Source organism: Agelaius phoeniceus, chromosome 10, assembly GCF_051311805.1.
Source record: "Agelaius phoeniceus isolate bAgePho1 chromosome 10, bAgePho1.hap1, whole genome shotgun sequence".
NCBI lineage: Eukaryota > Metazoa > Chordata > Aves > Passeriformes > Icteridae > Agelaius > Agelaius phoeniceus.
The window spans coordinates 12,725,001-12,739,503 of NC_135274.1; the positions used below are offsets into that span (position 1 = coordinate 12,725,001).

At 37.8% G+C, this 14,503-nt stretch overlaps 1 protein-coding gene across 4 annotated transcripts in view; it reads left to right on the forward strand.

The window, feature by feature from the left end:
• The window catches only part of PLS1 (plastin 1), a 40,963-nt gene that overhangs the window by 4,856 nt on the left and 21,604 nt on the right, over positions 1–14,503 (forward strand). For all 4 annotated transcript variants that reach the window (XM_077183928.1, XM_077183931.1, XM_077183930.1 and 1 more), the window contains exon 2: positions 13,148–13,255. In XM_077183928.1, the coding sequence (XP_077040043.1) occupies positions 13,186–13,255 (70 nt within the window). In that variant the 5' untranslated portion in view covers positions 13,148–13,185. The remainder of the gene's footprint in view (positions 1–13,147; positions 13,256–14,503) is intronic.

Below are 14,503 nucleotides of genomic sequence, written 5' to 3' on the forward strand. Positions count from 1 at the left end.
TCATTATTCTGCTATTACCAGAGATTAAAAAAGTAATTAAAACTAATGTGTGCACTCCCTAAAATTTCCAGGATCTTTGACCATTTTGCTTGAAACTCAAACCAGAGATTGGCTTCTTCACCATGGGCAAGGTGGTTTGGTCACCTCCTACCAAAGCTGCTCCCAAGAGAAGCTTGGCAGCAGCACAAGACTTGTTTTTTGTCATGCCAGAGCAAATCCCTACTTCTGGCACTCCTGTTGTGTTTGTTTTCATAAGGTGCTTGCACCCTGAAATGGCAGCCCTCGTGCTATGTGAAAGACAACTACTGGGTCAGCCACACTGGGCTTTTTAGTGAGCTTCTTTCTGATAGACTGACTGCCCTGGGGAAAGTAGAAATTATCTATAATAATAGAAACACACATTTTGGTTGCATTCCAAAACTTCTTCGTGCTTTCCCTCTTGAATTTTTTTTTGTGTGGTAAATCTTGGAACAGACCCTTCTGCCATATAGTTTATTCTTTAAGCTGCCATTCTGCTTTTTCCTAAGTAAATTAAGATGGAGGCATTTAAACTCAATGGGATTATTCGATATCAGCCCTCCCCAAGGAAATCAGCATGTGTTGGATGAGTGATTGACCAGAGTCTGTGTGCCACCTAAGAAGGGCTTCATTAAGATGTCACTTCAGTTGTGCTGGTGCCCACTGGACTCCTCACCCAGCAGGAGACAGACCAGGAATAGTGGGAAAGCTTGGGAAGGTAAGCATGGTACTGACTTGCTGAGTGACAGTAACAGCACAATATTTCTGTGTCATGTTTAGAAACTTAAAAACAGGGATTTAAATATCGGGTAGTAATGTTCAGAAGCATTAATTTTGGAGACTTAGAAATAGGAGTTATTTTTCATTAATTGCCATCATGTAAAGTGACAGTAAACAATGTGACAGAGTTTTTGTGAAGGTCAGCAGGAGTAGGATGATTCCTTTGGTATATACTTGTAGCTAACTTAAAATCCAAAACATATCAGTTAAAGTATTATGTGAAAGAAAATGCTTATTTTATATGATCTCCTCCAAAGACGTTTTGTCCTTGTGAAAGAGCTGATTTACCAACAAACTGATTTATCTGTTGATCACAGTTGATCATCTTATCATCAAAGAGTCACTTTTTGGCTCTGTATTTCATTTGCCAAATATGTGAACATCTACTCTCAAAGTCTGAACAAGTGTTACAACTTCAGAGTGGTGTAAGAAATATTAACATTTTCTTTTGAAAGTGTCAGTTTGGAAAGGCTTTGGACTGTAATCTGGCAGCTTTGGAATCTCACTGCAGGCTGTCAGAGTAAACAATTGTCACTGAATCGTGGGACAACTTAAAATGGCTGAAACAAAACAAATGTGAATTCATTGTATTTAAGAATACTCAGTGTTTCAGCAAAGAGGCTCATTACAAAGGTGATCCAGCTTAGTGTTTTCTGTGTTGTAGGTATTGTTCCTTATAGCAAGTACATACTGGTTAACTGTATAATTGTATCTATCTCACCTTATGGGACTTCAGGAAATTAATTTTAAAGCAACAAATAATTTTTTTAACTATCATTTTTTGTTTTGTAAAGGTTTTTATTAAGCTAGCATTATTTTGTAAGATGAATTTTTTCATGATACTTATAAAAAGGAAACAAAACCTCTAATTTACAAAAATCATGAACACTTTTATGCATTGTTTAGCAGCAGATGAATAAAATGTTAGATTTTCATTATTTTAATAGAAATACCTGGATATATCTTTTTTTAAACTTTTTTTTTAAACTCATGACTTTGTTGCATAATTGCAATGTATGGTTTCAATGCTTAGGGTTGTCTGCTCCTGTTGCAAGCTCAAGCTATCAAAAAAGATAAATTGTTGTAACCCAAGATTTTGATACGTTTATTGTTTTTAATTTTGATTTCTGATGTTTGCAAAAAAGATGACAAAGTTTTCACCAAAGCATCAGAAGTAGTTTTCATTAAAGAATATAAAGTTATCTCCTAATCATAGGAATCCGAAGGCTGAGATTTTGAATGATTTAGTTACAAAAAATTTGCTGAGGAATTGTGTTCTTTTTCATCTACAAAACATGATTAAAAATGACAGTTGGCAACAACAACTGTAGATGTTTTATTCTGGCCTAATTATTAAGAACTACAGCACCAGCAAATGAGCTTCCTGTGTGCCCCAGATAGTCTTCTAGTTTAGAAGGTATGAACAATACTCTATTTAGCTTTAGTTACTCAGATTTACTAATGTGCTCCTTTTATCCTCAGCACTTGGGCAAACATAGCTCCTTAAAGCTATGAGCTGGCAAACAGGTAGCACTGGGGCATCTGTGGCTCTGCACATTGAAATGCTGCCAGTTGCTTTGGCCACGTATTGTGGAGGACCCTCTTTTTCCTTCTAGCTGGACCAATGAAAAAAGAAACCCAAAAATAACCTGTGAATTTTCCATGACAGAAAATCCTGGCTTGCTTGCAGTATAGTAGCTGATCAGTCTAATCTAATAATCTTTTGAACCATGTGGAGCTGAAGGAGGCATTAGTGGGTGTCAGAAGGCCATACTGCCATCTGACAATTCATGAAAACTGGAAAATATTCTGGCTCCACACATCTATTCAGCACTACCTGCAATTAGCCAGAGTATGGTGAATATGTGGCTGTAAATTCAACTGCTAAGGGCAGAATGAAAGCATTTCTATTGTTACTCGTAATGATATTCATGTGATTAACTTCTGGGGTGACCTTAAAACTAAGTTCATTAGTCAGAGTTAGCCTGTGTCTCTCTGCTGGAGTTTTACTATTTGTAGCAAGCTGAGGTTTCCCACTTCAGCTACTAAGGAGCAGGCACAGGGCAGGATCAAGGCAGGTTTGTGGAGTGTTTCAGTTGTGCTGCTCAACACCTCCCTCCTCTTCTGCCTCTCAGGCTGTTTGTTCATGGACAGCTTTGCTCATCGTTCTGCTCTTTCAGTCACCTGGTAACTAAATGTTATCTTCATGCTCAGAGAAGAGAAAAATGGTTCATAATGTCCTAGCTGGCTTAAGAAAAAGTTCCTTTTCTGAAGTTATGAGTGCCATAGAGGGCTAAATCCTATTTCTCAGCAAAAAATAGGGAATACAGTATGTCTTGCCTCTCAAGTGGCACCGAACTTGGAAGAAACAGAGGCTTGGGACAAATACTGACAGCCTTGCAAAAGATCAGTGACATTGTAACAGATTAAACAGTGGAAGGTGAGTACACTTCGATTGGAGTGGACAGAATGAAAAATCCAGCAAAATCTCAAAAACTGTGAAGCTCATAACTTAGTTTTAATTTGGCACAGTTTGTGGAGTTGAGAAAATACACAAGAATCTGTTTAATTCTGAAACAAATTTCAAGTCTTTCCAGTTACTGCAAAGCAGGGCTTAAAAAGTTAATCTGATAATAATGGGAAGTATTTGAAAATGGAAGACAGGTGTTATTCTGTATTTCATGTGGTTTTTAGTTGCTTAGGGTCTAATATGTAGGGGTTTTTTTGGAAAAGTTATTTTTGTAATCCAGACTGTTGCTTCTCATTAGCTTTTCTGTTTAGTAATTAACTAGCAGTGCTATAGTTTATGAAGGAAGTAAAAGAATAGTTAAAGCATAAAGTTCGACCTATGAATCTGATTTGAGAGGTCTGGGATACCCAAAAAGTCCTACTGTCAAATGAGGGTTCTTTCAACACATGAGCTCTGAGTATGAGGTTTTTATTGATACAGGTATAGCAATAAGAATTTCAGGATGTTTTCCAACTGACATTTCCTTTAAAAATAATGCAGCTTATATTTGTCATGGTAGTTGCATGCTAACAAAAGCTGCATGTTCCTAAACCTAGACAGAGAAAGAAAGAGATTAAGTATCATTTGCTGGTGTGTCTTTTAACTCTCTCTTTTGCTGTTGTAAACTTGATATGTAATGTCAGCCTAGGCACAAAAGAGTGACTTGAGGATGGAGTTCCTGAATGAACTTGCTTTTAGTAGTGTAGCCTTTCCATTTATATTTTAGTGTAGTTTGCTCTAATGGAATGTCACAGAGGCACCAGGTTTGGACTTTAAAAATAATTTTGTTCTTCAGAGCAGTTACTAGTAATCAAAGGGGTTTTATAAGTAAACTAATCAAATTTTCTCTGTGTTATTGGTGCTCTTTCCTTCTAACATGTATTTGCATGCTGAAACTGCTATGATGCTTTGACCTTTGTAGGAATTCTTTTTGCCACAATTCCTGTGTTTGGCTGCTGTAGTTTTGGTTCAGCCTGTATTTCTTCCTTGCTTTTGGTCTGAGGAGAAGCTTCCAGTGTTAATTGGAAAGTCTGATCCTTGCCAGCTGTGGCCCTCCAGAGACAGGGCATTTTCCTGGTCACTGTGGATGCATTCAGAAGGTGATGCACGAGCAAAGATACTCATATGGGGACAAGGCTGGTGAGGCAAGAGGAGCCTTTGGAACAGGAGGAGCAGGAAAGGTGCTTGATGGGAGCTTGAACAAGTTCTCCAGGAAGAAGGGTCTAGCATGTTTGTGTCCAGGGAAGCCAAATGATGAGTCAGCATGGGACATAGGTTTCAGTATAATAAGCTGATATTTGGAGAGTATCAAATTGGAGAAGGTAAATTATATTGATGGTGAGAAGAGATAAGAATTTGTCAGATAAATGAAATAATACATTATATTGATTGAATTTTCTGTTCAAGGCCCAGTCAAATGCTTCCTGGACCAGAGTAAGCATTTTGATGTTTGCACATGTAAAGAAGTTTCTTCTACCAATTCACCTTAATTCTAACTGTTAATTCCTTGGAAATTAATTTGAATGTCATTCTGCAATCAGGGATTGCTTAAATACATTACCAAGGGTGAAATGGAAAAGCAGGAGTTTTGCTTTCAGAACAGTGCCTTTAAATGTTTAATTCAAAACTCCAACTTCAGATTCTTTGACAAAAAGATGAGGTGGTGGGGTTGCTTCACTTCTGTTAGCATTATTTTTTGGGTTATAGTGGGCAGTTTAAGTTGTGTTCTTGAGCTGTCTAAGAAAAACCCGTTAATGACTAATAAAAATGAAGTTTTTAATTGAAAATACAGGTGACTTTAATGGCAAATAGAAATAGACTATAGATAGTTATATATCAGAAACACAGAGATGAAAATGGTCTCTCAAGTGTAAGCCACACAGCAGAAATGAGCAGCAAGTTTTGTACCAGAACTTATGAATTTCCTTTGTAAGGACTAGTTTTTACTGTGCCACTAAAAGGTAAAAAATATTCTAGACTCTGGACAATGAGGTAGAAGCAAAGCAACACTAAAATGATTTACATTAGGAAGGTAAGAACCACACTCACAGAGGTCATATGTACTACAATCCTAGTGGTTTCTACAAATGCACATTTTCCAACAGGCTTCAGGAGACACTTGTTATAGGATTTGCTCAACAAATGGAAGGTCTCCTGTGTGATCTCGTGTCTTCCAAGAGAACTCTCTAGTCCCCCTTCTCACAGTGTTTTTGCCCGTTGTTTCCTGTCCTTGTGTTGTAATTATGTGTCATTAACAGTATGTAGATATTGTTGCTGGATGCAATACTTCCTTATTGGAAAATCAAAATATTATTATGTCTATGACATTCTGCATTATGAACTATGAAACTGAGACGTTGAGTGTTTACACTAACACTTGTGTTTCCATGGCAGCACCAAACAAGAACTGCTTCTGTCTTTCTTGGAAGGAGATTGGAAATAAATAAGTGCAATGCAATTGCAAAGTTTTTCATTACCTTATTTGTGGCATGATTATGAGAGATTCTGAAAATCCGTTCAGTTGAAGCTGTTGGAATACAATTGAGGAAGATGTCCTCTACCTGAATGCCACAGTAACTAATCTCCTTTAGGCAGCTGTGAGGCTTGGTAGGATGTTCCAGAGCTGAACTGCTTTAGGTTGGTGGCACACCTCTGAGCTTCTGATGCCATCCAGGCATGTAAACTTGTGTTTCCAAGCTATTTGCCTACCAAGTCATAGGCTCAAACTTCTTGGAACAGACCTAACAGGACCATCCTTTTCTACTGTAGAATGTAGTAACTCAATTCCTGTTTATTCTATTTCATAAGCTGCTTTTATTCACAATGAATTCTGAAAACAATTTTTAGTGGAAACAGTAATATTGGAGGATAGTTGGTATGTTTATGTTAAAAATTAAGTTCTTATCCCTTTTGTGTTCTTTTTCTTGACTAAATATTTGCTGTGAATGAAAACCATGAAAGATGCTGAGATAGCATAAAAGGTAATTAAGATTTATGGCTAGAGTGTATTCAGGTTCTTCCTACACTTCCATTTTCCTTATGTCAGTACTTCTCCTGACATAATTTGGATACCATCTACTTGCTGTTCCTGAACTTTCACCAAGCCAAAGGCTGTCCATAATAAAAGTGAGAGCAAGTGCTGCTTTAGCAGATTCACTGTATACAACTTTTACTTTGGGTCAGAGTTTTTTGAATCTAACCATGTTGAAAATTCTATAGGGAAACTTTGTTTTTGTCCCTAAATTTGCTGTTGTATTATGGCACAGGTTTATTATTTTGTATTGTATGCTTTGATTCTGTACTCCATAATTTATTGGAAATGTAATATGTTTAAATTACATAAAATACAAAGATTGTTAAGATAATGAATCTTGACATTTTCATCACAGAAAACTTAAATCTTATCTCAAAAGTAGAATGGTTTTGCTTCAGATTAAGGGGTACAGTGTCTTTGTAGACAGTCTGATCTTGTGTTCTGAAAAACAGAAGTGTTGTGTCATATCAAGAGATGTGTAAGAAAAATATTGTTTCTATTTTTCTAATACTGATTTGCCTGATGTTTTCAAGTCCTAAAGAAAAGCTGCTTGTTGCATGAAAGCAGCTTTGTTCATGTATTTACCTAGAAATGGTTTGCTATCAGGTAGGGAGCCCTGGACACACTGTATTCCAGAAATAAAAAATTCAACTCCTTTGCTGTTCTGTTACTTGACAACTAGTGTAGTAACTTGTGTGCACAGCTCTTCAGGGCTGTGTTATTGACTTGGGTCACCTCAATGTGCCAGTTTCACAGACAATGTCACTATTTCAGATTTGTTTTTGATGACAATACTCACAGCTCTGTGCTGGAAGCAGGTAAAACTTGTAGAAATCTTTAAAAATAGCTAATTAACCAAAGCAGAATGGGTCACATGTGATCTGAGATAATCCATTTGGGCAAATTCAGCCCAAAATGTTGGTTAGCTAGGCTGTCAAGAGGTTAGGTTTGGAGGACATTGCATGAAAGGTTCTTCCATGAACTCAGCGTGCAACAGCCCTTGTTCAAAATTGCTTGCCAACGAGTGGTATAGGCATAGGTAAGGTTTCTGTTGATATATTTTATTTGGAGTGCTGAGTGCCACAACACAAAGCACAGGCAGTTTGAGATCCTCTTGAATGATGCATGCAAAGGAAACTGCGTGAAACTGATACTGTTGATAAATTTGCATGGCTAGTCTGTACACGCAGCAGCCAAATGAGGCTGGAGGCATTTTGTTTGATGAAAAGGTATCTTACTGAACTGAGCTTTTATCTGCCTTATAAGAGAGTTGCTCTTAATCCTGGCCTGAGCCTCATGAAATGGTTCTGTACTTACCCCACAGTAAGTGAACTCAGAGCAAGCCCATGACCAGTCTAATAATCAAATATCTCAGCTTGGTTTACTTCTTATTCATCCAGGTTTATCTCAAAGGCATAGAGGAAATGTTGATTCTGTTACTGACCATAGTTACTGTACTATGTTGAATAAATTCCCATGGAGTGAGTAATTAATTTCAGTGTACATCTAGTCCTCCTTTCATGACATACATGTTTTGTACACAAAACTTATCACTTTGGCTGGTTTGATAGCCTTACTTTAGCAAAGGTCAGTGGAGCTAAAAATACTATTTTCCCCTCTTAAATTGTACCTTATTCACTGTGTAATGTCATTCCTAAAAGACTGAGGAAAATTCCATGGATTATTGGTTTATATGTTGAATATTGGTTTATATATTCCTTCACTGTTATCCTCTAACTTCTAGTAATTAAATACTTTTGATCATCATAAATATATCCAGTCATGTTTATAAGCCCAGGCTGAGAAATATAATTTCTGAGTGTTCCAGGTTGTGAAGCTTCAGACTGACTGTATCATATTGGAAGAACTTTGCTCTTCATACTCCTCTGCTAATAACTGTAATTGATACCATAATTATACCCCATCTCTTCTTTCAAAAATTAGCCATGTGCTTGCAAAACCTTTATTTATATATATATGTACATACACAGATATATGTATGTATATAGCTAATTACTTTGACCTTTTGGTGCTCTCTTTGCTGCATTTGGAATGGATCTATTTTTTTATCTTTTTTCTTTATAAAACCCAGTGTTTGTCAGTCTACAGGTGTGTTAGATTAGTTCTTTTTGAACCAATTAGAGTGTTGGCCACACCTGGGATACTGTGTCTAGTTTTGATTTCTGCCACAAAGAAAGATGTGGACAGGCTGGAGAGGGTCCAGAGAAGGGCCAAAAAAATGATCAGAGGACTGGAAGCTGCCATAGGAGGAAAGACTGAGAGGACTGGGTTTGTTCAGCCTTGAGAAAAGAAGGTTTGGGCGAGACCTTATCAAGATGTTGCAGTATTTAAAGGGTGGTTACTCCCTTTTAAAAGAAGTCACATGGAAAAGAGGAGGGGTGATATCTCCAGGTTGTTCCTGGGGTCACTCCAATTGGTCACAAGACAATTTTTTTCAAAGGGGAACAGTCAGGCACTGCAATAACCTCCCCAGGGTAGTGGTGCATTCCCCAACATTGGCCACTTCCAAGATTAGGCTGGGCAGGCTGCTGGACTGTCTTGTCTAGAGAGTGCTTTTGCCAAGAAAGGTTGGGCTGGCTGATTCTTGCTGTGCCTCCCAACCTGGCATGCTGTGATTCTGGGACTGTTCCACAATGAAAGCTTCTTTCACTTTGCATGCCATACAGTGCAGTTCTTCCCTAATGATGTCCCCTGCAGCCTTACTAGTGATACAGGAAAGATAAGTTATCTTTCCATACCCTATACCAGAGCAAACAACAATAACAATAAAATTATAAAGCTGAACTAAAACTGAACTTTGATGATTATTCATTTTGTCATAAAGATTGAGACTTATCACAATAAGATAAAAACTTTACCTTTTCTTAATTTGATTCAGATCAATCACCATGGCTGTTTTATCACAGACCACCAGTGCAACCTCTAAAACAATTTATGCTTTCACATTATTAAAGGATCAATTCTGTTGGCCCTTAATCATCTTTTTATTTGAAGGACAAGAATAATCTTGGCATAAATAAGTTCTTTCAGTCTAAGATGAGTTGGGGTAGGGAAGCAAAAAAATAAACAGAACAAACAAACCTGGGTAGTTCTAGCTTCCTGAAAAACATCAGAAACCTCTGTGTTGTGTGTGTGTGTTCATATCAAGCTAAGGATATGTTAGTTCTGTCATAGTTCTGTATGTTAGTTCCATTGCTCAAATCTTTATTATATGCAGATATTTCCAGTAATTTTTAGTTAGCATTTCCTCTTTCCTTACTGTCTAAAGGGAATATGTGATACATTCTTGTTTTAAAGGGGTTTTTGTGTGTCTTATACCTTACAATGCATTATTTTCTCACTGAGACTGGACAGAACTCCTAGTTTATTCTGGTGAGAGATTAAAAGACACTAATAGTGCCTGAAAGCTATCCTGTTCTCATCACATGGGCTTAAGGAGTCCTGGATAACTAACACAGGAATACTACAGGTTAAACTGTGTTTTGGGGGGATTTTTTCCTATTAAAATCTGTAGCAGATTCAAAGCCAAATAAGAGGAGAATTTCATGTTTTGTAATTATAGATAGTACATAGTAATAACCAGCTGGTTGTTGATATAAAAGCACAACCTGTATATGCAAATGATGCTCTCTTGGCTGTAATTAGAGACAAGAGCTTTAAGAATGATGCAGCAATAGGCAGTATTTGCAGCAGGGATGGAGGAGGTGTGTCCCTGATGCAGACAAAAAGAACAGCAACAAAAGAAAATAGGCTCTCGAGTCAGCATTCTAAACTCCATTGTCACTGCAGTAGCAGCTGCGTGTGGAAATGAGGCAAACAGAATTTGAAATGAAGAACTGGAAAAGAAATTGCCACTTGCCTGCGTGGATGGAGACAACTATTGGGCCTGATTGCCAATTAACTGCTCTGTTTTTTCTGACAGCTTTGATAACAGGTCAAAAATGTGGCAGGAGCTCTCTTTGACCTGCTCCATCCTTTGTGGTTGCTCAGCCATAGATACTCCTCTGCACACAAAGAAATACCACAGTGGTACGAACAGTAGTTTGTGTCTGTCTGATGTTGGATGTGGATGATTTCCAGCAGAGTCCAGTGAGTTATCTTTAGATTGAAAAAGCCTTGCAGGCATAGGAAGCAGGCTAGGACTACATAAATATTGTCAGTTCATACTAAGCATATTTCCAAGGACTAAAGAAAGGATCTAGGGTACTTCATCAGCATTAAAACAGTGTTTGTACCTACCCTGTCCTGGAGCAGCAGGAAATGGTTTGTTGTAGGTGGAGACTACAGAAAATCTAAGTGTCATATGAACACCCTCAGAGTACAGAGAAATGTTCTCTGGAAATGAATATACCTTTGAACAGGTAGTCGTAGTTCCAAGACCCAGATACCTCTGGAGGCTAAATCTTGTCAGAATTGCCTGTGCCCTGAGTCATCTTGGCTGGTGATGAGTCTGGGTGTGCAGGGTATTTATTAGCTTAGATAGATGGTCCCTGTTTGTGGGCTGGAATTGTCTGTAATGTCTGACTAGTTAAGGTGTTGTCTCTGAATGTTCGAACTCTGACTCTCCTGAATGCCTGAACCATGATTGCAGCACTTCTGCCTTTAATTGACCAGATAATTTACCCTGTCAGGATATCATGGGCTATTTAAGGCTGTCTCTTTAGAGCAGTTATTAGCTTTCTTTTTCTGCTTCATTCAAGAACAGATGTTTCTACTGTGTAACTGAAATAATCAACGTCTTTGGAAATCAAAGATTGCTATTTTATGAAATAGAATATGATGGAAAATCTGAATTATCAATTATAAAAGGGCAAGAGGGAAACTAATTTTATGCAACTTTGCAGAAATTTATAAGATCTGAGTCATGATAATGGTAAATAGTTAACTTCAATGGTGCCAGCAAAAATGCTGTTGTCTTTTATACTTGCATAGCTAAATATTTCACTTATGATTTGTCATACCATTTCTGTATTTCAGAGGAGTGTCATCTGTTTGGTTTTTGGGTTTTTTTTTTTAGATTTGGAGCCGGTTAAATTTCCTTAGTAATTTGCATTTAAATGTTTTATTTTTTGTCATCAATTTTTCCACAGTTCATAATTTCTTTAATTGCCACATCAGCTTCCCAGAGAAGGTGCTTGCACTTCCAGAAATATCTGTGTGAAGGGTTTTTCTGAATATATATTTTAATTTTTTTTCTTTTGATTATGGACACTGGTACATGCTATTAGTAAGCTTAGCAAAACAGGTAAGAAGGATTTTAGTACTTAAATAAGATCTAGTGACATGAAGGAAAAAGACTTAACTTGCCACCCACACTCAAGGCCACATCCTGTGTGACCTGCAGGAGCAGTCCCAGTGAAGACACAGAAAATACTAACCCAAGTAAAGTAGACAAGATCTATTTAAAACAACCCACTGTTGTTTAAGAACAACAGTGTATTATATAGCATTGAGGAAGACAAATTTTCCACAAAAGGTGGGGAAGCAAAAGTACAGCCTTTCCTAAGGGCATCCAGCACGATTCATACTAAAACTGATTGTTGAAGTCAGCTTTCCTCTCTAGACTCTTGTCCAGTGGGTAACAGTCCTGTTCTGCTGGTATTCAGGATTTTTGGAGAAGCAGCTGCATTTAGCAGACCAGAATATATTTATTGTGAGCTTGGTCATTCCAGGAATATATTTTTTCTTGCTCTTAAACAAAAGCACTAAACCAGAAGGAAAACTTGGGCAAGTTTAGAACAACTTTGATGAAAATATTTGTGTGAGGTGGATTTTTGCCACTTTTGGCTTATATATTAAAAGCAAAGGTGAAATGTGGACGTTTAGGACAGGCACAACCCCTCCTGCAGCAGCCTGTGCTCCCTCTCTGTCTCCAGCCAGGTGCTGCTCAGAGTTTAGTGCAGGCAGGGCTGTGCTGCCCTGGGCTTGCCTTGTGGTGCCAGTGGCACTGCACGGTGGAAAATGACAAATGCAAATATCAGCTTGGGTGTGGAGACAACTGCGTGGGGCTTCTTTACAAAGCTGCACTTACTACCAATAAATCTGAGTCATCCTGTTGTAGTAAAGCTTTGATAAGAGGCAAAATCTTTCATAGGAGTTTATCAACCCCTGTGAAGGTGCCTTCAGTTTAGTTCTGCTTTTCTAAGAGGTCAGTAGAGAAAGGCTCCCATTGAGAATCCAATCTTTGCTCAGGAAAAGCCTTCATTCAGCTCCTTGACAGTGTTAGGAGACAGCAGGGTGTCAGAAGAGTGGTAGAGTTCAGCTGGTGGTACCTCCTGGAGTCATGGAAGGGCTCCCTGGTGTTCACTGACAGATTGTGGGCAGGTCCTTGGAAGTGTCCCACTGAGGTTTATGTTGTGTAAATGTTGGAGTGCTCAGTGCTTTGCAGGGCTAGATTCCAGCACTAGCCACTGCTTGGCAATGATACTGCATCTCACTTGGAAATTAATGTTTCCAAAAATTGTTTGTTGAAGTGTGAGGAGATTTTAATGCTGGAAAACCACTCAAGCAATGGAGGTAGGTTGCTGGCCAGTGCTTGTTCTAAGCAAATGAAAGCATCAAATGTATGTAAACAGGTGCTGCTATTGTGAATTTTCACTCACTATTGCAGTGAAAAGATTTGCTGGGTATCTGATGTACTTCAAAGTGTTGTTTGTTATGTTTTAAGTGTGCCAGGCCTGGATGTCTCATTCAGGTCTGGTACCTCATGTTGAATAGATCAGTAACTTCTATGTGTCTGGAATTACAGCCTGCCTTATATCTTACCTGTTTATTGTTATTATTAGGTATTAGCCATTGAGGACAACGCTTCTGCTGGCTGAAGATGGAGAACAACGTAACTACCATCTCTCGTGAAGAGCTTGAAGAGCTACGAGAAGCATTTGGCAAAATAGGTATGTTTTAAATAAGGGAGTCATAAGGATGCCCTTATTTAGGGCAAAACTGTTAAGGATTTGTGGAAGAAATCTTTATGGATCACTTGGGTTTGATCAGACTGTGTTTTCCCTCTGTATTGCCAGAAATATCTAAAAAAATGTAAAAAGAATGTTTACATAGAGCCCTTACTTTCACTGGAACTAAGTGTGTTAATTTCTTTCAACTTCAGCACTGAAAACAGATACATTTTCTTGCAGGGTGGTAGCATTTTATGTGTTATTGCTATGTATTCCTACATAATGGGTCTCAAAATTCAGGTTTCTGAAAAAACTTTTGATTAAGCTTCAGGTTAATATATTTTCATGTTAGATTACTGACACATGGTTTTTGCTTTATTTGCATGCTTTGCTGAACTAATAATTTCATTTATTCAATCAGATTTTATGTTTTAAGAGAACTAAACTTGGAGATTTTTTGATCTTTTGTTAAAAAGATCAACTTTGTTACACCAGTGTTAATAAATAACTGTACAGTTTTGTATGCTTGAGAGGATGTTTACAGATTAATCAGAGCACACAGAAAGTGTAAGAAATTATATAGCAGCTAACCCTTTTATTCCAGATTGCACTGCTGCTGTGAATGTTCATTTCTGCTTTATTTCTTATTTGCTGAGGGGTGATGTGTAACTGTGCTGCTCAGGAAATCAAACAACCATGATTGTAATCAGTCATGATGGGGGGAACAGGATCATTTTAGGCAAGAACTCTTAAATATTAGGAGGCTTTACTTGGTAAAGAAACTATTGGGAAGCTGTATGTTTGGAAGATTTGGAAGACCATGAGTAGTATGAAGAAGTGAAGAGGGAATTACTTAGGTTATGCCAATACAGGTATCACATGCTGCCCAGTAGAGAGTCAGGAAATGAAAATTAAAAAAAACTAACTTTATCATAAATAATAGAACAATGAACCCATTGACTCAGGATGTTGTTGAAACCAAACAAAGAGTAGAAATTCTACAGGGACTAAGATACATCCATGGAAGATAATTCATGAGTTGCTGTTAAACAATCATCAGGACATCTACAGCTCAAGTAGTTTATATCCTGAAGGTGCTGGGATGACAGACCAAGGAGAAGAGCACTATATACATTTATCAGTCTACTAAGAGATGTTAGCATAGCTAGAGACTCACTGGTGTTGTCTGACAGCTTTTCTACATGTTTGGTTTTCACCATCTATATTCCTTCTTTTTCTCCATCCTCT